General features: G+C 52.9%; 5 protein-coding genes across 5 annotated transcripts; 3 read left to right on the forward strand and 2 right to left on the reverse strand.

The window, feature by feature from the left end:
• Positions 1-79: 79 nt before the first annotated feature.
• Positions 80-7,052, reverse strand: TUS1 (Rho guanine nucleotide exchange factor). The gene is made up of 2 exons (XM_062908323.1): positions 2,099-7,052; positions 80-2,040 (listed from the first exon to the last, which is right to left on the reverse strand). Exons 1-2 carry the CDS (start codon positions 5,804-5,806, stop codon positions 382-384), a joined length of 5,367 nt encoding a protein of 1,788 aa, XP_062771408.1. The 5' UTR covers positions 5,807-7,052; the 3' UTR covers positions 80-381.
• On the forward strand, positions 6,748-8,956 carry QC763_117400 (uncharacterized protein). The gene is made up of 4 exons (XM_062908324.1): positions 6,748-7,975; positions 8,206-8,385; positions 8,460-8,708; positions 8,772-8,956. The coding sequence occupies exons 1-3, from the start codon at positions 7,706-7,708 to the stop codon at positions 8,565-8,567; spliced, it is 558 nt and encodes a 185-aa protein (XP_062771409.1). The 5' UTR covers positions 6,748-7,705; the 3' UTR covers positions 8,568-8,708; positions 8,772-8,956.
• Positions 8,957-9,588: 632 nt separating this feature from the next.
• On the forward strand, positions 9,589-13,057 carry QC763_117410 (uncharacterized protein). Its single transcript, XM_062908325.1, has 2 exons — positions 9,589-10,311; positions 10,379-13,057. Exons 1-2 carry the CDS (start codon positions 10,098-10,100, stop codon positions 12,814-12,816), a joined length of 2,652 nt encoding a protein of 883 aa, XP_062771410.1. The 5' UTR covers positions 9,589-10,097; the 3' UTR covers positions 12,817-13,057.
• A 319-nt stretch (positions 13,058-13,376) lies between these two features.
• TAL1 (Transaldolase) lies at positions 13,377-15,561 on the forward strand. Its single transcript, XM_062908326.1, has 5 exons — positions 13,377-13,823; positions 14,001-14,031; positions 14,191-14,474; positions 14,528-14,911; positions 14,973-15,561. The coding sequence occupies exons 1-5, from the start codon at positions 13,785-13,787 to the stop codon at positions 15,207-15,209; spliced, it is 975 nt and encodes a 324-aa protein (XP_062771411.1). The 5' UTR covers positions 13,377-13,784; the 3' UTR covers positions 15,210-15,561.
• A 34-nt stretch (positions 15,562-15,595) lies between these two features.
• On the reverse strand, positions 15,596-17,554 carry QC763_117430 (uncharacterized protein; the record flags this gene model as incomplete). Its single annotated transcript, XM_062908327.1, has 3 exons — positions 15,596-15,642; positions 15,692-16,214; positions 16,278-17,554. The coding sequence occupies 2 exons, from the start codon at positions 17,552-17,554 to the stop codon at positions 15,860-15,862; spliced, it is 1,632 nt and encodes a 543-aa protein (XP_062771412.1). The 3' UTR covers positions 15,596-15,642; positions 15,692-15,859.
• Between the last annotated feature and the right edge of the window lie 405 nt (positions 17,555-17,959).

Raw genomic sequence — 17,959 nt, forward strand, 5'->3', positions numbered from 1 at the left:
CTGCAAGCACACAGTATCTTTGACTACTCTCTTCCCTACAGGAAACTCCCATGATTCATCCACCACGATACACGAAGTTAATACGAAGCTCTCGTAGCAGTAAATAATATTATGCATTGTAATAATAACTATGAAAAATGAAGAACCGGGGAATCACTAGAATAAAACCGACGACTGAAGACAGTAAAGGCTCACCTCTGTGGTAAACCCATCCATCCTCTTCGAGAAACAAAAACCATGACACTGAAACGTCTGAGGGAAAAGAAGAAACCTTCCAAAGTACCCCGTTCCATCCTTCTTTTCTACTGCCTCCAACTTGTAACTTTAAAACACAAAAAAGAAACAATACAACCACACCATCATTACACTTCGTCATCCAACTCACGCACTCTTCTCCGTGTGCCCATCATTCAACAACATCTCCAACACGATCTGACCGCCGGGAACCTCAGGGTGGCTCATGCAAATCTTGACCGTCCCCTTCGAATCCGGCTGCCCGCCATTAGCTGATCCCACCAACCCGGGTGGCAGACCGCCAGGACCGTTTGCCATGCCGCTTCCTGTCGGCCCCCTAAATCCGTAATCCAAACACCTCACATCTCTACCCGCAATGATCTGTCTCAACCTCCCATTCTCCGCATTCCTAACCTCCACGTAATCATCATTGAACAATAGCAAGTACTGTCCAAACATGGTTGCCGCCTTTGCCTTCTTTTGCTTGCCCGAGTACTCCATAATCAGCGTCCGGCTGATTTCTCCATGCTTATCAACATAGACCGCACAGTCCTCGTATGTAAGCAGGAACTCTTGGTCGTTGAGCTTGAACATGCCCAGCGGTCTCTGATTGATTCTTGAGGCGATGTTGGCAATCGCTGGCGCGCTCAGGTCTCGAGGAATCGACTGCGTAACCTTCTTGTCGAGGGTCAACAGCTCAAAGCCCTTGGCCGAGGCAACAGCAATGTAGGACTGGAAGAGATTGAGAGAGAAGCACTCGGCGGGGATGTAAAACTCGTCAAAATCGCGGAATGATTCTGTGGAGCCGGCGCCGCCCTTACGGCCGCCAAAGAGCCGGGATCTCTTCTCAGTTGCCTTTTGGAAGACCGGCTCGAGAACCTTGAACGTGTTGTGCATGCCCTCCTTGCGCTTGTAAAACAAGAGAGTCCTATCCTTCATGCGTGCCGTGGCGAAGAAAGCGACGTCCTTGGCCAACCGCTGAGGTGCCCGGCGGGGGTTGTCATGGGATGGTGCAGGGAAATTGGAGACGGGGGCAACCACGTCGAGAGGATATGAAATTAGCGATCTGTCGGCGATGAGGAGACAGACCGAAAAGTCTTCCAAGACGGTGATTTGGGTGACTTTGCTGATTTGCACCGTCCTCGTCCAACCGCGAGGATTTGATGACTCCGATATGTACACGCCATAGTCCGTTCCAATGGCGATCATCGACTTACCAAAAGCAGTGAAGGCGCAGGCGCAGTTCACGGTAGCTCTGCAGACTGGTGGAGGTCCCCGACCTGGGCCATACACCTGCTCCATCTCTCTGATGGCTCGATCCAAGGGAGTACCCCGAATCGATACACTCGGTTGCCTGCCCATAAGTGAGATAGAATCATAGGCGAAGGCACCATCAGATAAGATGCGCAGCCGGAATGGTTCCGCATTCTGCGCATGCAATGCTCGTGCGTGTCTGGTCTTTGCTTCAATAATGGCTGAGCACCAAGCCGCCCTTTCCTGGGCCGACGAGGCATAGAGGGTGTAGATCTCGTGACCGAGATGCTTGATACGGAAGGGGTAGATGATCTTCCCGTCGTCTGTGCCACCAGAGCCTAGGCGAGTAACCGTACTCATAGATCCCATGGAAGAACTAGTTCCGGCATGCTCAAGCCCAGGACGCTCTGCCCCATTAGAGGCCACCTTATTCAGTTGCGTACCCGAACCAGCTGCGACCGTTGTTCTGGTCAGCGGTGCTGTCAAGCTCTTTTGTTTGGCAACCGGATCGTCATTCAAACTCTCCAAGAAGAGCAGCGGCATTGGAATTGGCTACATCAATTGTCAGCATCAGACATGAGTTGTAAATAATGCCAGGAACATTACTCACCTCCTTTGAAACATCGTACTTCTTGTCACCCCTCCCATCCTTTGAGGCGACACCCTTGGCCAGGATAAAATAGTGATCAAAAAGAAACGCGTGTGTATCAACCCAACGGACGCCTTTTGAGCCCTGTCTCTGTAGCTCGCCCTGCTTGAGTAATTCTCGGCCGAGATGGTCGAGGTTCAGTACTGACTGGAAACCTGGACGCAGCACTAATTGTCCTTGAAGTTCAATCAACTCAACCTTCTTCGTCATCTCAGCAACCTTCTCATCACATTCGTGAGTGACTGCTTTGATTTCCTCCAGAGCCTTGACAAGATTGGCCTTCTCCTCGCTTTCGCCAAGCATGTTCTTTTTGACCGTCTCCAAGAGAAGGCCGTATCGTTGTAGCCGGGTGATGGGTGCCTTCACGAATGTGGTCCATTCGAGACGCTTCGAACGCTTGTGATCTCTGACCACGTCGAGGAACTGGCGGAACAAAAGATTTCTGCTCGCCTCTCTCCTGATCAAGTATGTGGCGTGTGGGAATGATGAACAATACTCGATGTAAATCGGCCTAGCCTTTCTGATCCACTCCCTGAACAGATCACTAAAGCCAACAATCCACGGCCCTTGCTCCTGTTGGCGATACTTGAGCTGAGAAAGGAGGTGTTCTTTGTTGATTTGCTGGACGGCATCGACCTTTCCAAACACGGCCTCGAGGAACTTCTCGAGTCTGTTTGCCGCGATAATCGGTGGCTGGTAGACCCGAAGTTGATCCCTGTAAAGCAGCCGGAGAACATCGAGCTGGTTCATGAAGTCTTCCTCGCCCGTGACAATTTCGTGCAGAACGTTCTGTCTCTCGACTTCCTTCTTGTGCTTAGATTTAATGTCTTCCATGGTCACGCCGTGGAAAGTGGCCCAGTCAAGGGTGGGCGTGTCGTCCTCGGACATCATGTTATCCAGGTTCACTTTCTTAAGCGTCCGGCCGCAATGCTGGGAGTAGCATCTCACAGGAATGCCATCTCCATGCAACCTGGGGACCATGCCCTCATCTTCATGCAGCTTTGGAGCGTAGCACCCAGAGCCAGTAAGTTGCCACAGCACACCGGACAGTTGACCTTTGCCGAACTTGACCCATTCTTCCTCAGGTATCAGGATTCCAGCCGCAAACATGGATTCGACGACGTTGGCGCTCAGAAGCTCAGCGTCGGCGACATTCATGGTCGGAACTTTAGCACAGAAAAGCTTGAGAACGCCCTCTTCGATGGTCTTCCTTTTCAGATCTGGCTCACCCTCAGCCATCTCGCGGATCCAGGCAGTTATGCCACTAAGAGCCCATGGCTCTGCACACCGCTTAATATCGGCGGCATTAAGCTTCGAAGGAACAAATTTCTTCCGTCTTCCAGTGGGCAGGGTGATCATATCATAGCCAGCCATGGAAGATGGAGTACCCGTCTCATAGCCTTCATATGCGGCGCCTTGTGGGTAGGGAAGCTGGTGTTGCTGCGACATCTGCTTCTGCGCGCGCCTCCGCTCCTCGGCGGCATCTGTCCTAGACCTTGCAGGTGCCACAACGGGAGGGGTATTGCTGTGGCTCGACAAAGATATCGACCTTTCAACTTGTTGTTGCTGGATCGCATGTTGACCTGGATACATCTCGTGGTTATCAGGCGGATAAGGAAGTCGAGAGTCTGCACTCAGAGAATGATTGTGCTGATAGCCGGCTCTGTTTACCAGATCTGGGGCAAGGTGGGAGCCACTGTGTCGTCCTTCTAGACTTGGAGGGATGGCAGGCAGAGGTCGGTTAGACAGGCCGGGGTGCCAAAACATCTGATCGTACGGATACTCCTCTTTGGAAGGGGAGTCACTGCTCTGCCGCGAGTGAAGTGACACCCTCTCATCACCCTCATCAAAGCTCAGACGGTGGACCTGGGGCTGTTGGAGACCACCAGTGCCGCCATAGTCTACCGATGCTTCGGAAAAGGGTGCATAATCAGGGACTTGTCCCGGAACTGGGAGCGGCCGTGGTCCGTCATGAGCTGTAGCTGGCGGCGAGTTGATATCGTTTCCATAATGAAGATTCCCAGCATAGCCGCCGCCATACATTCCTAGATCCATTCCACCATAGTCGCTATCAGTGCTAGGCTGCTCCTCCGCAGGCGTAGAAAGCTGAGATCCCAACGGAGCAGGGATTGGCGTGCCTGCTGAAGGTGCAGACGAAGACGAGGGTTTGTAATCAGGATATCCAGGGAAAGACATTCCGCCAAACCTTCGGTCGTCAAGATCATCTTGCATAGCCTGGAGCCCCGCGGCGCCCTCAGGGTCGCTTTCCTCGGAGTCCCAGTTATATGTCGTCGAGATATCATTATTGCTAGTCAGAGCAGAGGAGGCATCGGATGGGTGTCGATTCAACAGGGAGTTCGTCGCAGTTTGCATCGTAGTGCCAGACGCATTAGAGCCATAACGCCGCACCATGTCCAAGTTATTGTCAGACAAAGCGCCATTAACGGGCAAGGGCCGCTGCCCACGGGAAGGAATCCCAAGGTCAGAAACAATATCCTGGATCAAGCTGTCCTGAGTAAGCCGCGTGTCGCTATTACTTCGTCCGTTCGCTCTCCAACTTGCTCCCTCCGTCAAGTTGTCCAATGGGCGATTGGGAAGAGGAGCATTTGTTGGGTGGCGGGATATCAGAGAGTTTTGATACCCATGATTTGGGGGTGAAGGTATTGGCGATGTGTGCGAGTTAGATCGAGAGGCCCGGTTGGCAAAAGAGGTGGGATCTGGAGAGTATCCTGGACCAACTGGAATTTGGGAATGCGTTGGATAAGGTGCTTGTGAGCTCGAGGCAGAGAGCCCAGGGCTCTGTGGGATGTTGGCTCCATTGGTAGCATAAGAATTGGAGTATTGCTGTCCGCCAATATTTGCCGGGTACTGTGATTCACGGGGAGAGCTAACGGATGATGGAGTTGGTGCTTGTTGGGCATACTGAGGACTGTGAAGTGTTGGCTCAAAAGAAGAGTTTGGAAGCGCCGGAGAAGTAGTGGCCGAGGGCTGTTGAGCCCCCCCATAACCTGAGGGCGGAGGAGGAACATAGGCCGCAGACACATGAGGGACCGTGGCTGAACTGTAATTATAACCATAGTTGTTGTTATTGTACCCTGCAACGGTAGAGTGCCTTTGCGGAACCACAGCAGTGGCATTCGCATACGCAGCTGGGTTGTACGCTTGGGGAGTGTAGTTCTGAGGGGGCGCGTTGTAAGTTGGGCTCGCTGTGGGCGTATATCGGTTCGCCGCTGGTGATGGGTGGTATGGAAGTGAGGTGGATTGCGATCGAGCAAAATGCTGGGGATTATACGTAGAATGTGACGGGGGTGGAGGCGGGACGTTGCCCTGGAACTGTCGTTGATAGGCAGTGTTGGGGGTCAGCGGAGGAGGTGGCATGTAGCTTGCTCGGTTCGACGGCGGCGGCGGAGGTGGTGGTTGAGAATCCACCGTCGGACTCGTTATGAAAAGCTCGTCTTCACCCCTTCCCACATTGTTGTTACCGATGTAGAGGGGCTGAGGTCTGGGTGCGGCCACATCCTGATCGAAGAAACTCGAGTCGTCCCCGTTATTGAAGCTCGGTTGTCGTTGAGGGTATCCTGCCGGCTGTTGTTGCGCATCGCCGGCAACAGGATACTGCGCGGGGGGCACATGGCCATAGCGGCGCGACTCGTCCCCGCGGAATGACATGGTGATGATTGTAGAGACAAGCGCCGGCTGGGAGATATTTCTGACACTGGAGAGAGCGCAAAGGCTGAGAGAGAGAAAAGGGTAGGCGCGGCGATACCTCGTCCTCTCGCGCGCAGAGTACTACCGAGCGGTTTCGATACAAGTGGACACCTTCGCGAGGGTGACCCGGTCAAACGACGGCAACCTGGAAGGTTCAGTGTAGGATCTGAAAGGCGAACGGGCCAGGGGCAATGTAGATAGGGTATATGGAGCTCAAGAGTCAATCGTAAGACTCAACCGCGTGGAACCGGCCTCCGCATATGTGCGCTACAAAGCACGGCGCTCGAATATCGATTATCGGCGACGGTTGGAAGCGTCGACGAAGTTATCAAGACATGGTTCGGATCCCTCGTGAACAGTGGATCGATGCCCTGGGTCGTGGGTCGGCAAAGTGGATGCAAGAGGTAAGACGCCGTTACAAGGCCTGCGTGCCTTGTGCCTGTTCGCCGGGCGGCGTGTGGGTGTGTGGAGGTGGAGTCCTCTGGCTCTGGCAAGGTCACAGTCAACCCTGGGCCTTGTCACTGGGCAAGTTGCGAGGTGCTGTCGTCAGATGCTGTCGGGTGCTTCTGTAGCACACCAGCAGATGGTTGAAGAATGGCAAAATGAAGCGCGAAGCGCTGTGGTGCTAGGTTCTCGTGATCGCCCCGAGGTTTGGGATCTCAAACAGCGGCGACCTGTGTGAGGATTGAGTTTGAGTTGTTGACTGCAGGTGAGCCCAAGCCACAGATGGCTTGAGCCTTTTCCTCTTCGTCGCGTCGCAGACGGAGACGGGAGTCAAAAGAGGCGCAAGGCCCGAGGCAGACAGTCAGGCTCGATGGCGACAAAAGGACGGCAAAAGAACCCAACAAGACACATATAAGTTGACACGAAGAACTGCTAATCTTGGCCCTTCCCGTCATTCGGTGTTCCCAAGCAATGATCACTGCAGTCTCCTCGGCTCTTCACCCTCTTCAAGTCACGTTGGCCTGGCAAACAATGGCTTTTGTCGCACAGCCAGCACTTTTTGGCTCGCATGGGTCGGAGTTCATCCTTTCGTGTTGAGGACTTGGCTTGGGACCTCCCGTTCCAATAGCCACTTATCACCATCTGGCTGTTGTTCTCCGTCACATCAACGTCTACAAACCAATAAGCCTTGAATCATGACGGATAACGGCATGTAAGTCTACGTGAGAGACTACAGTCACCAGTCGAATAGACAATCTACCTGTATTGAGCACGTATGTCATATATTTGCCCAGATTGTGAGTAAGTCGGGCGCCTCTCGACCACTTATGATTACATGGCGACAGCTTGATGTCACAAGAAAACGGTGTAGAAAGCAGCATGATCCTCGGCACGAGGGCACTCAAAAATATTCGAAAGGGTATTTACTACTCTCCAAGGTCTTGATTCTGCATTGGGGTCTACATTACTTTGTCCACATCCAACGTGCCATACATACCATAGACAGTGGACAGAATCTAAATCAGCATGCATGTACCAGATCTCAGTATGCGCCACATGAAAGTTTGCTCAGATATACATCAACCCAGGTCCTGCGAGCCATGTGGTATTCAAAAATATAGACCAAATATCGGGCCCTCCCACGCTCATCCTTCTCGCGAGATGTTTTGAGGCGCATCTCGAATACATACATCACTTTCCCTGTCGCAGCATTAGGATGAGGGGCACAGAGGGGTTAAGTGCCAAGCCAGGCACTGGCACCTTCCATCTAACACACGACCGGGGAAGCATGGGAGATTCCCAAATACCTATCAGAGGGCCCAGAGAAATCTTTGGGTTGTTTTCCGTGTCGCAGTGCCGCATTCGAAGTTTCGAGATGCTCTGCTGTTGGTAAGCGCCGCCCTCGAAATAAGGGGGATGACGGCAGTGCGGGGTTCAGCTAGGTCTCCGCCGCGGGAGCTCTCTCGTCATCCATTTGGACCCCACTTCACCAGCGATCCGATCCTCGGGTTTCCGAAGTGTCCCCCGCCATTGCTCCCGCGTGTGTCTGGATTTTCCCTTCTCAAATATCGCGAGCTTCCCCGAGTATCTTGTCTCTTCCGTCCAGCTCAGGCACTCCCAATCGATCACTCAACCTCAAGTAAACCTCCAACCTTCGAAACAAAACCGTCAAAATGGTCAAGGCTGGTATGTAGTTTTTGAGTCTGTACAGATTTACCCCACCTTCTGCACACTCCTCGTCCTCCAGAGCTGCCCATCCTAACTGAGCAAGATCCGACAACCTTGATGGGCACTTTATCTGGCCGGAAGGGTTCTCGAAGCCCTGGGAGGAGGGCTGGCTGGACCCTGCAGGAGCGGCCCGGTGCAGAGGCGCTTTGGTCCCTGGACATGCTGTTGCTAACACTGGGGATGTATAGTTGCTGTCGTCCGTGGTGACTCCAAGGTCTCCGGCTCCGTTGTCTTCGAGCAGGAGACCGAGAACGGTCCCACTACCATCACCTGGGACATCACTGGCCATGATGCCAATGCCAAGCGTGGCATGCACATCCACACCTTTGGTGACAACACCAACGGCTGCACCTCCGCCGGCCCTCACTGTAAGTCATCACATATTCATACCTTCAGCCTTGGACTCTGGGGAGCCACTTGCTAACCACCAATTCCTTCACAGTCAACCCCCATGGCAAGACCCACGGCAACCGGACCGACGAGAACCGCCATGTTGGTGACTTGGGCAACATTGAGACCGATGCTCAGGGCAACTCCAAGGGCACCGTGACCGACAACCTCATCAAGCTCATTGGCCCCGAGAGCGTCATTGGCCGCACCGTCGTCGTCCACGCCGGCACTGACGATCTTGGCAAGGGTGACACCGAGGAGTCCCTCAAGACTGGCAACGCTGGTGCCCGCCCTGCCTGCGGTAAGTTTTCTAACTGGAGAGCAATACCCCTGATAGGCCATAAGCTGACCTGTTTTGTTTCAGGTGTCATTGGTATCTCTGCTTAAGTTATTTCGTAGCACTATGTGAGTTGATAAGTCGGTGTTTATGGGACGTGGACCAGCCAGACAATATTACTTCTGGATAAAACCGTAGTAATTGATCCTCTTGGTTGCCTTCATCAAAGTCACTCGAGATGGCACAAATAAAAATAATAATTTTCCCAAAAGCCATTGCCGCCCTGTATAAGTTGCTTGGAATTACATATGACGAAATAGGGCGGGGTAATCACGGTGCTCGTGCAGGTATCGACAGATCCCAGGTCTAAGCTCTACTTGACCTCAAGCAGTTTGATACAGCTACTCATAACATGACTGTCGATAGAAACAACTATCATGGTTCAATGTGAAAGCTCTCCAAACATACTTGCTGTCATCCAAAATTAAAATACCAGCCATTGATCAGCCTGTGTTCATCAGCTCCTGCACTGTGTTTGTGCTCCCCGCACTTCACACGTCACACGCACTGTGTGGTGTGGTTTGACGGCCCCGAGTCACCTTTGTGCCAGATAATTTTTCGGGAAAGAGCAATGGGCTCGACAACCAATATAAACAAAACATAAGAACTCCTGTAGGCAGTTTATTCAACTCCAGAAGCTAGATACATATGATGGAGTGAAGTTAAAAAAGAGATGCTTCGGTTATCTGGGGCGGCGACTTGCCTATTTTTGCCTAGCTCGGGTGGTTCAAGTTACACAAGCAGCTGGGAGCTTGAGCCCCTGAAACTCGGACGAGTCCCTTGAAGCCTACCCCACAATATGCATATGGAGCCAATCCAAATTAATGATGAAAGCTGTCAAATAGCCACCACCTCACCTCACCACGCACCGCCTGTTGAAGTGTAACTTAAGCCTTCTTCAACTCTTTCTGAACATACTCACATTCTTCTTTCTTGCTGATCATCCATCAGCTTTCTTTCGGTATGTACACAGTCAACCCTTCCTGGGACTGGGCATCTCGGCGCCCACCATCCTATCCCATCCCATCCCCAACATCAGTTCTAGGCATTTTAGTGGGGGGCATGACACGACGGTGAGGGCTGCCTGCCCAACGCCTTCGAACTATCACCAAGCCGTTATCATGCTCCGAACTCCTCATCCCAAGAAACAACAAAGAACTGTTTGATTGGAATACCGCCATCTGATGGAACTGTCGACAAGTGATATCAGCTGTGAGGAGCAGTTCAACTGACAATTCACTATATAGAGGTGGGATCGTTGGCTCTCTTGCCACTTGCTTCCCTTATAATCGACACTCCGTTTTCCCACTCACCTGGCCATTGGTTTTCTAAACAACACACAATTCCATCATCATGGCTGCTCACTTCGCCAACGTCAAGTCGGTCCTCAGCGGAGACACCTTTGTTCTCTCCAGCCCAAACAACCCTTCGCAGGAAAAGACATTCTCTCTTGCTTATGTCTCTGCTCCTCGGCTCAGCAAGGACGGTGATGAGCCGTACGCTTTCCAGTCCCGCGAATTTCTCCGGAATTTGACCGTCGGAAAGCCAATCAAGTTCACTGTCTTGTGTAAGATCTCATATCTCCTCATCATGTACCGTTGTCACTGTCTCGCATATTGGCTGACACATCTCAGATACCATCCCCAACTCGGGCCGGGAATACGGTACTGCTCAGCTTCAAGACGGCACCACTTTCCCAGAAGCCTCTGTCAAGGCTGGTTGGCTCAAAGTTAGAGAAGATGCTGGCAGAAAGGAAGAGTCCGAGGCTGCCCTGGCCATGATCGACACTCTCCGAATCTACGAGAGCGAGGCCAAGGACGAAGGCAAAGGTCTTTTTTCCGGCTCTGGCGGTGTTATTGAGGTCCAAAACGATCTCGGTGGGCCTGACTTCCTCAACAAGTGGAAGGGAAAGACGGTGGAGGGCGTTATCGAGCGCGTTATTAGCGGCGACCGATTGCTCGCTCGCCTACTCCTCACCGAGAAGAAGCATTGGCAAGTAATGACTCTGATTGCTGGCATCCGCACCCCATCGACGGCCCGAACGAACCCATCCAACGGACAAGTCCAGCCGGCCGAGGAGTTTGGAGATGAGGCCCGCGCCTTTGTCGAGTCTCGCCTCCTTCAGCGCCAGGTCAAGGTCAAGATTGTGGGTGTGAGCCCACAAGGACAGCTGGTTGCCGCTATCTTGCACCCCCGCGGAAACATTGCCGAGTTCCTTCTTCAAGAAGGTCTCGCTCGCTGCAATGACTTCCACTCCACCTTCCTTGGCCCCGACATGGCTCCTCTTCGGGCCGCAGAGGAGCAGGCCAAGTCTGCCCGTAAGCGCCTCCACAGAGCGTTTGTTCCCAAGGCTACCGACAACAAAGAGGCTGAGGCCACCGTCACGAAGATTGTTGGCGGCGATACCATCATTGTTCGCAACAAAACCGGTGCCGAGAAGAGAATCAGCTTGAGCAGTGTCCGCGGGCCCCGTGCCGGGGAGGCTTCAGAGGCACCATGGAGAGAGGAGGCCAAGGAGTTCTTGCGCAAGAAGCTCATTGGCAAACATGTCAAGGTGTCTGTCGACGGGACAAAGCCTGCTACTGATGACTTTGAGGCTCGTGAGGTTGCCACCGTTACCCAGGGCGGCAAGAACATCGGTCTGCAGCTTGTCGAGGGCGGTTACGCCACTGTTATCCGTCATCGCAAGGACGATACTGACCGCGCTCCCAACTACGATGAGCTCTTGGCCGCTCAAGAAAAGGCTCAGGAGGAGAAGAAGGGTATCTGGTCCGGCAAGTCTCCCAAGGTCAAGAACTACGTTGATGTGTCAGAGAGCGTCCAGAAGGCCAAGATCCAGGTTTCTACTCTTTCCCGGCAAAAGAAGGTCCCTGGTATCATCGATTTCTGCAAGTCTGGCTCCCGCTTCACCATCCTCATCCCCCGCGAGGGCGTGAAGCTCACCCTCGTTTTGGCCGGCGTTCGTGCCCCCCGTGCGCCTGGTAGAAATGCGCAGGAGAAGGGTGAGCCCTTTGGCCAGGAGGCCTTGGACTTGGCCAATAAGCGTTGCAACCAGCGCGACTGCGAGATTGATGTTCATGACATCGACAAGGTTGGCGGTTTCATCGGTGACCTCTACGTTAACCGTGAGAGCTTTGCCAAGATTCTTGTCGAGGAGGGTCTTGCCTCCGTTCACGAGTACTCTGCTCAGAAGGCCGGCAACGCTACCGAACTGCTTGCTGCCCAACAGCGTGCCAAGGAGGCCAGAAAAGGTCTCTGGAAGGACTGGGATCCGTCTCAGGATGCCCAAGAGGAGGAAGAGACCGCCCCTGCCGAGTCTGCTGATGCTGATGTCACCATCGACAAGAAGCCAGAAGACTACCGCGATATTGTCATCACCAATGTTGACTCCAACGGCCGGATCAAGGTCCAAGAGATTGGCAAGGGCACCGCTGCTCTTGAGACGCTGATGAACAAGTTCCGCAGCTTCCACCTGAACCCCAGCAACAATGCTGGCCTCAAGGACAGCCCCAAGGCTGGAGACTTTGTTGCTGCCAAGTTCACTGAGGACGGTGAATGGTACAGAGCGCGCATCCGCTCCAACGATCGCACCGCGAAGGTGGCTGAGGTTGTGTACATCGACTATGGCAACACCGAGAAGCAGCCATGGTCCAAGCTCCGTCCCCTGAGCCCAGAGTTCAACACCCAGGCCTTGAAGGCCCAGGCGATTGATGCTCAGCTCTCGTTTGTCCAGCTTCCCGCCTCCCCCGACTACCTCAACGACGCCATCAACTACATCTACGAAATCACCGAGGGCAAGCAGCTTGTAGGCAGCTTCGACTTCATTGACTCCAAAGAGGGCGTCAGCTACATCACGATCTATGACCCCAAGGCTGAGGGTTCCCACAAGGTCACCGAGTCCCTCAATCGTAGGATCATTGAGGCTGGATGGGGCCTTGTCCCACGGAAGTTTAAGCGTTGGGAGAGCAGCAAGGCTTTCGAGTCTCTGGTGAAGAATCTCAAGGAGGCTGAGAAGGTGGCGAGTGATGCCCATCGGGGTATGTGGGAGTACGGTGAGCTCTATGAGGATTGAGAGGAGGTGGTTCTGGGCATGGGCATGGAGAGTGTGGGGGTTGGTGCCCGTTAGGTGTGGGCGATGACCGGGAGCTACTCCACGGGTTGTGGACGGACTACTCTTAGCAGGCAGGTTCGGTTTGCTTAATGCTAGGTCATTATCATTATCATCATCATCATCATTGGTAGAATAAAAGTACTAAGTTGTGTTTAATGTTCATATAGCATATGTCAGGAGTCGGTGATAGTGTTGTAAGACAAGATATCCATTATATAAGCTTCTCCGCGCCGAGGAGAATAAAGGGTGAGGTTGAAGGTGGGTAGCGTCTTTTCTGACTTTTGGCTATTTGAGGAAGTGGATCTGGCCTGCAGGATCCAATCATGCCAATGGCTCGCGGCACGCCCGATGCTGGGTGTTCCTGGTCATGGCTGAGTAAGGGGGGGTTCTTGTTAGTGGTCCAAAACCCCACTGTCGGAGCTATGTCGGATGGCCGGGTCCGATGACAGCACTCGCGCGATTCCAAAGGTCTGTCTGGTAGCTGCTGAGCTGAGCTTCTTGCCTCTGCAGTAGCGGGAATAGTTTGGATGGTTGTATGAGTGATCGCCATGTCAAGTCAGCCAACAACGGCCACCCTTCTCATCTGATGTTGAGCATGGGATTGGCTTCTCCGTGCTAAGTTTGAAGGAGGCGGCAGCGGCGAGGGGCATTGACTGCTTGGAAGACAAGGGGGGTGGGGGGGCGATGTCTGGGGCGCTCATGACGAAGATGCCCCGCTAAAAGCCGTAGAGAAAGTAGGATATTATCCGCAACGGTTCCCAACACTCCCTTGGGCATTCTTTCCATTGAACTCTTTTCTGACACATACCAACCTGCGACAAATTCCCTCTCCGTCTTCGTTCTTGCTCCTTTCATTGCAGCAAACAACTCAGGCGTAACTCGTTTTTTTTTTCTATATCGATACCCCCTCAAATCCTAATATCATCAAAATGTCCAACTCTCTTGAGCAGCTCAAGGCCACTGGCACCGTATGTTCCGTCCCTCCCCCGTCCAAATTACCCCGCCAAACCTTCCCCTCGTTGGGGATTGAAGCTTGATGAGCCCAACACACTTCGTCTGGGCGGTGTCGCGAAGCTGGTCTTTTCTGAAGCGGAAGCTTTGGTTTTGAGGACTGGGCTAACATGTTTGCTATTCGTCTTGCTTAGGTTGTTGTCAGTGACTCTGGTAAGCTACCCCCTGGATGATGCCTGTCTGGCAAGTCTCAACAATGCGGTGGCTAACATTGCTTCTCTAGGTGACTTTGCCTGTTAGTATTACCCTCGATTGCGTCTTCCTCGAACGACGACAACTACCCCTCCGCCTTCCTTTTGGATACAATACTCACATCTCTTCCAGCCATTGCCAAGTACAAGCCCCAGGATGCCACCACCAACCCCTCCCTGATTCTCGCTGCCACCAAGAAGGCCGAGTATGCCGCTCTCCTCGACGCTGCTGTCGAGAAGGCCAAGGCCGAGGGTGGTTCCGTTGACAGACAAGTCGACTCTGCTCTCGACCACCTCCTCGTCGAGTTCGGCCGCAAGATTCTTGAGATTGTCCCCGGCAAGGTCTCCACTGAGGTCGATGCCGCTTTCTCTTTTGACACCAAGAAGTCCGTTGACAAGGCTCTCCACCTCATCCAGGTATGAATTCTTGAGGTCAGAAACGTCGCCACGGAAAGCTAATGTTCCCCCAGCTCTACGAGAAGGCCGGTGTCTCCAAGGACCGCGTCCTGATCAAGATCGCCTCCACCTGGGAGGGTATCAAGGCCGCCGAGATCCTCCAGCGCGACCACGGCATCAACACCAACCTTACCCTCATGTTCTCTCTGGTCCAGGCCATCGCCGCCGCCGAGGCTGGCGCTTTCCTGATCTCCCCCTTCGTCGGCCGTATCCTCGACTGGTTCAAGGCTGCCCACAAGAAGGAGTACAAGAAGGAGGAGGACCCCGGTGTCGCCAGCGTCAAGAGCATCTTCAACTACTACAAGAAGTTTGGATACAAGACGATCGTCATGGGTGCCTCTTTCCGCAACACCGGTGAGATCACCGAGCTGGCTGGCTGCGACTACCTTACCATTTCTGTAAGCTATCTCCTTGTCTGTTTCCTAGCAGACTTGTGGCTAATACGTTCTGTGCCAACAGCCCAACCTCCTCGAGGAGCTCATGAACTCCTCCGAGGCCGTCCCCCAGAAGCTCAACGCCGAGGGTGCTTCCGCTCTCGATATTGAGAAGAAGACCTACATCAACGACGAGCCCACCTTCCGCTTCGACTTCAACGAGGACCAGATGGCTGTTGAGAAGCTCCGTGAGGGTATCAGCAAGTTCGCTGCTGATGCTGTCACGCTGAAGGATATCATCAAGGCCAAGGTTCAGGCTTAGATGGTGGAAGAGAGAAAAGGGGTAATGATTAAAAAATGAATAAATACACTCGGGTTTCAAGCACAATTGCGGGTTAAAAAACTGGGATGGAATGACTTCTTTGATGAGCAATGGGCTGTTAGTTCAGTAATTGATTAATGGCTTTTGAGGCAATCTTGATGTTTGTGTGTGGTGTGGTCAAGGCGGCGTGAGAGATAAAATTAGTGTGGTGGTGGCTGATGACGTATAAATGCGTTTTGAGGTCGATGATCTTGATAGTCTAATGAGAACCTTTCGGTATTACATCTCATACCTATATGTATCATGCTGAAGACAGACAATGGCGACATCGTGGAACATCACAGAATATGATTGATAATATCTCTCTCTCTCTCTCTCTCTCTCTCTCTCTCTCTCTCTCTCTCTCTCTCTCTGTGTGTGTGTGTGTGTGTGTGTGGGTGGGAGAGAAAGAGAGAGAGAGAGAGAGAGAGATTGTGTGTTATGGGTATGTACAGTCTACTTATACCCAACTTGCTTGCCAAACCTCCCAACCCAATAGCCAAAAGCCAAAAACTCAACGCCGCTATAAATGCGCAATGCTTTGCTTGTAAGCAATAAGCCAGACACCTAAAAACGCAGTGACCGCTTTTCTAATGCATGCAAACAACCCTTTACTGAGCATCATTCCCCGTGCTCATGTCATCACACCCCACCTGGACAATCTCATGCTTGATCTCCCCTTGCCCTCCTTCGGTAGTAGTCGTAACCGGGAGATTGATGACCAAAGCAGTCAACTTCTTCCCGTGCCCACACCCACTGTCCAACCCAAACGCATATCTGATGCCCCTTTCCTTTTTGGGCCGGTTACCTTTCTTATTGGAGCCCTTTTGTTTCTGGAAGTAGGGCGTGATATCCACATGGGGATCGACCTGCAGTCCGCGCCTAGCGTCGTGGCCGTAGATGACGATTGTTTTTTTGGAAGTGTCGTGTGAAGAAGAAGGGGATAGGTGGTTTTGGTAGCGGCTCCTGGGGGGGGGCATTGTCAGTACACACGCTGAGCGAGGGGGGCATCAAGGGGGCAAGACAAACCAGGCTTTTGACCAGGGCTCCCCGTCGTCGGTGCTATCTACCGGTACGGGAACCTCTTCTTCTTCCTCCTTGTCATCATCTTTGCCGTTGTTGTGGCCGTTGTTGTTGTTGTTGTTGTTGTTGTAAGAAGGGGCATATATCAAACTCCGCATATTCATCACCGCCCAGGGGTCTTGCTTTTCAAGGTCAAGACCTGGTACCAAACCACCGTGGACAACGACAACTTCGTTGAGGGGGTTCCATGGCTGTTGCGGACCTTCATCCTCTTCGCCGCCATTGCCGCCCTTCTTTTTCTTGTCATCTTTGTGGTGTTTCTGCTCTGTCGATAGCTGGGGGAGGTGCCCCAGCTGGCCAACGTGCAATATCACAGGGCGTTCTGCCAGCCACTTTAGTTGTGACTTTGATAGGCTTTTCGCGACAGACTTGGCGTGCTCGTCCTTTTGGTGCTCCTTTTGCCTGCCACGCTCCTTTTTGCCTTCTGTTTCGACTGAGTCGCTGTCGTCCTGTTGCTGAGGCCAGTAGTCTAGCTTTTTGAGACCGTGGGCTGCTGCTAGGACACGGTCTTCGTGGTTTCCTCTCACTGCTGAGGCGCCGATGGACATGGCTAGGGCGACGACGCCTTTGCTGTCTGGGCCTTTGGTCACTAGGTCACCGACGAAGATGGCGTGGTCACCAGAAGGGGGGGAGAAGTTGAGTTTGGAGTAGAGGAGTTTCTGGAGAGGAAGCAGGTGACCGTGGACGTCGGAGATGATGATTAGGCGGCGGAGTGGGGGGTAGGAAGGGGGAAGGGGGGAGATGAGGTTTAGTGGGGGGTGTTTGTGGTGTTTGTGGTTGCTAGCCGTGAGATCCATTTCTTCCTCCTCCTGACTGTTGGCGGAAGCACCGCCCATGGGGTGCTGAGAGGGATTCATCTTAAGGTTGTGATTGGTGTCCATGTCGATGTCGTGGGATGGTGGTGGTGGTGAGAGAGGTCTGGGTTGGGGTTCAAGGTGGGGTGCACCTATCGACCCTGAAGACGTCATCCCGCTTTGCCCATCTTCTTGCCCCTGCGTCGGTGGTGTCACTGTCACCACGACTTCTCCTGCAGCTTCTTGGTGGTGGTGTGGTTTGTGATGCCCTCCTCCAATCGTATCAAACACTCGTAGTGTAGATAGCTGGTTGAGGATTGGGAAGTGAATGGTGAACATGCATAATGTCAAAAATGACAGGGTGCCAAAGATTATGAACAGTGTCCGCCGTGGTGGTTGGCGGTTGAAAAGGTTGGTTATTGCCGGCATCGTGTTTTGGTCGTGTGACGAGCTGTTGCAACGGGAGTGCTGTTTCTCGGTTTGCTGAAGGAAGGGTTCACGGAACCCCCATTTTGTCAAAGATCAATTGATGGAACCAAAAACCGTTTGAAAGGGGTGATCCAAAGTTGAAGTCGGTGAGAATAAGTAGCAGGTCCACGAGTCACTGACCATTGGCCATGATGCGCAAAAGTCGATGGTGGATATCTGATTTCTGTGCCACGGTCAATCGCTCCGGGGTCCTATTTTAGTGCTGCGTAGCAGGGGTCTCTTTTTTTGACTTTGCGCTGTCACGTTGCACCACCATTGGCTCTTGTTCGTCTGGGTGTTCAGACCGGAGAGGCCAAAGACTGTCGACTACCTGAAGTTTGTTGAAGAGAGTGTGCCTCCTTTGTC

This window comes from Podospora pseudopauciseta, chromosome 1, assembly GCF_035222475.1.
Source record: "Podospora pseudopauciseta strain CBS 411.78 chromosome 1, whole genome shotgun sequence".
NCBI lineage: Eukaryota > Fungi > Ascomycota > Sordariomycetes > Sordariales > Podosporaceae > Podospora > Podospora pseudopauciseta.

What these genes read in the sequence shown, in the direction of transcription:
- TUS1 (XM_062908323.1), bottom strand. Translation starts at nt 5,806, where the DNA reads ATGTCATTCCGCGGGGACGAGTCGCGCCGCTATGGCCATGTGCCCCCC. An exon ending in AGTACGATGTTTCAAAGGAG is followed by an intron (nt 2,041 to 2,098) that starts GTGAGTAATGTT and finishes CAATTGATGTAG; the next exon opens with CCAATTCCAATGCCGCTGCT.
- QC763_117400 (XM_062908324.1), top strand. Translation starts at nt 7,706, where the DNA reads ATGACGGCAGTGCGGGGTTCAGCTAGGTCTCCGCCGCGGGAGCTCTCT. An exon ending in CGTCAAAATGGTCAAGGCTG is followed by an intron (nt 7,976 to 8,205) that starts GTATGTAGTTTT and finishes GGGGATGTATAG; the next exon opens with TTGCTGTCGTCCGTGGTGAC. An exon ending in CACCTCCGCCGGCCCTCACT is followed by an intron (nt 8,386 to 8,459) that starts GTAAGTCATCAC and finishes ATTCCTTCACAG; the next exon opens with TCAACCCCCATGGCAAGACC.
- QC763_117410 (XM_062908325.1), top strand. Translation starts at nt 10,098, where the DNA reads ATGGCTGCTCACTTCGCCAACGTCAAGTCGGTCCTCAGCGGAGACACC. An exon ending in AATCAAGTTCACTGTCTTGT is followed by an intron (nt 10,312 to 10,378) that starts GTAAGATCTCAT and finishes GACACATCTCAG; the next exon opens with ATACCATCCCCAACTCGGGC.
- TAL1 (XM_062908326.1), top strand. Translation starts at nt 13,785, where the DNA reads ATGTCCAACTCTCTTGAGCAGCTCAAGGCCACTGGCACC. An exon ending in AGGCTCTCCACCTCATCCAG is followed by an intron (nt 14,475 to 14,527) that starts GTATGAATTCTT and finishes ATGTTCCCCCAG; the next exon opens with CTCTACGAGAAGGCCGGTGT. An exon ending in GCGACTACCTTACCATTTCT is followed by an intron (nt 14,912 to 14,972) that starts GTAAGCTATCTC and finishes CTGTGCCAACAG; the next exon opens with CCCAACCTCCTCGAGGAGCT.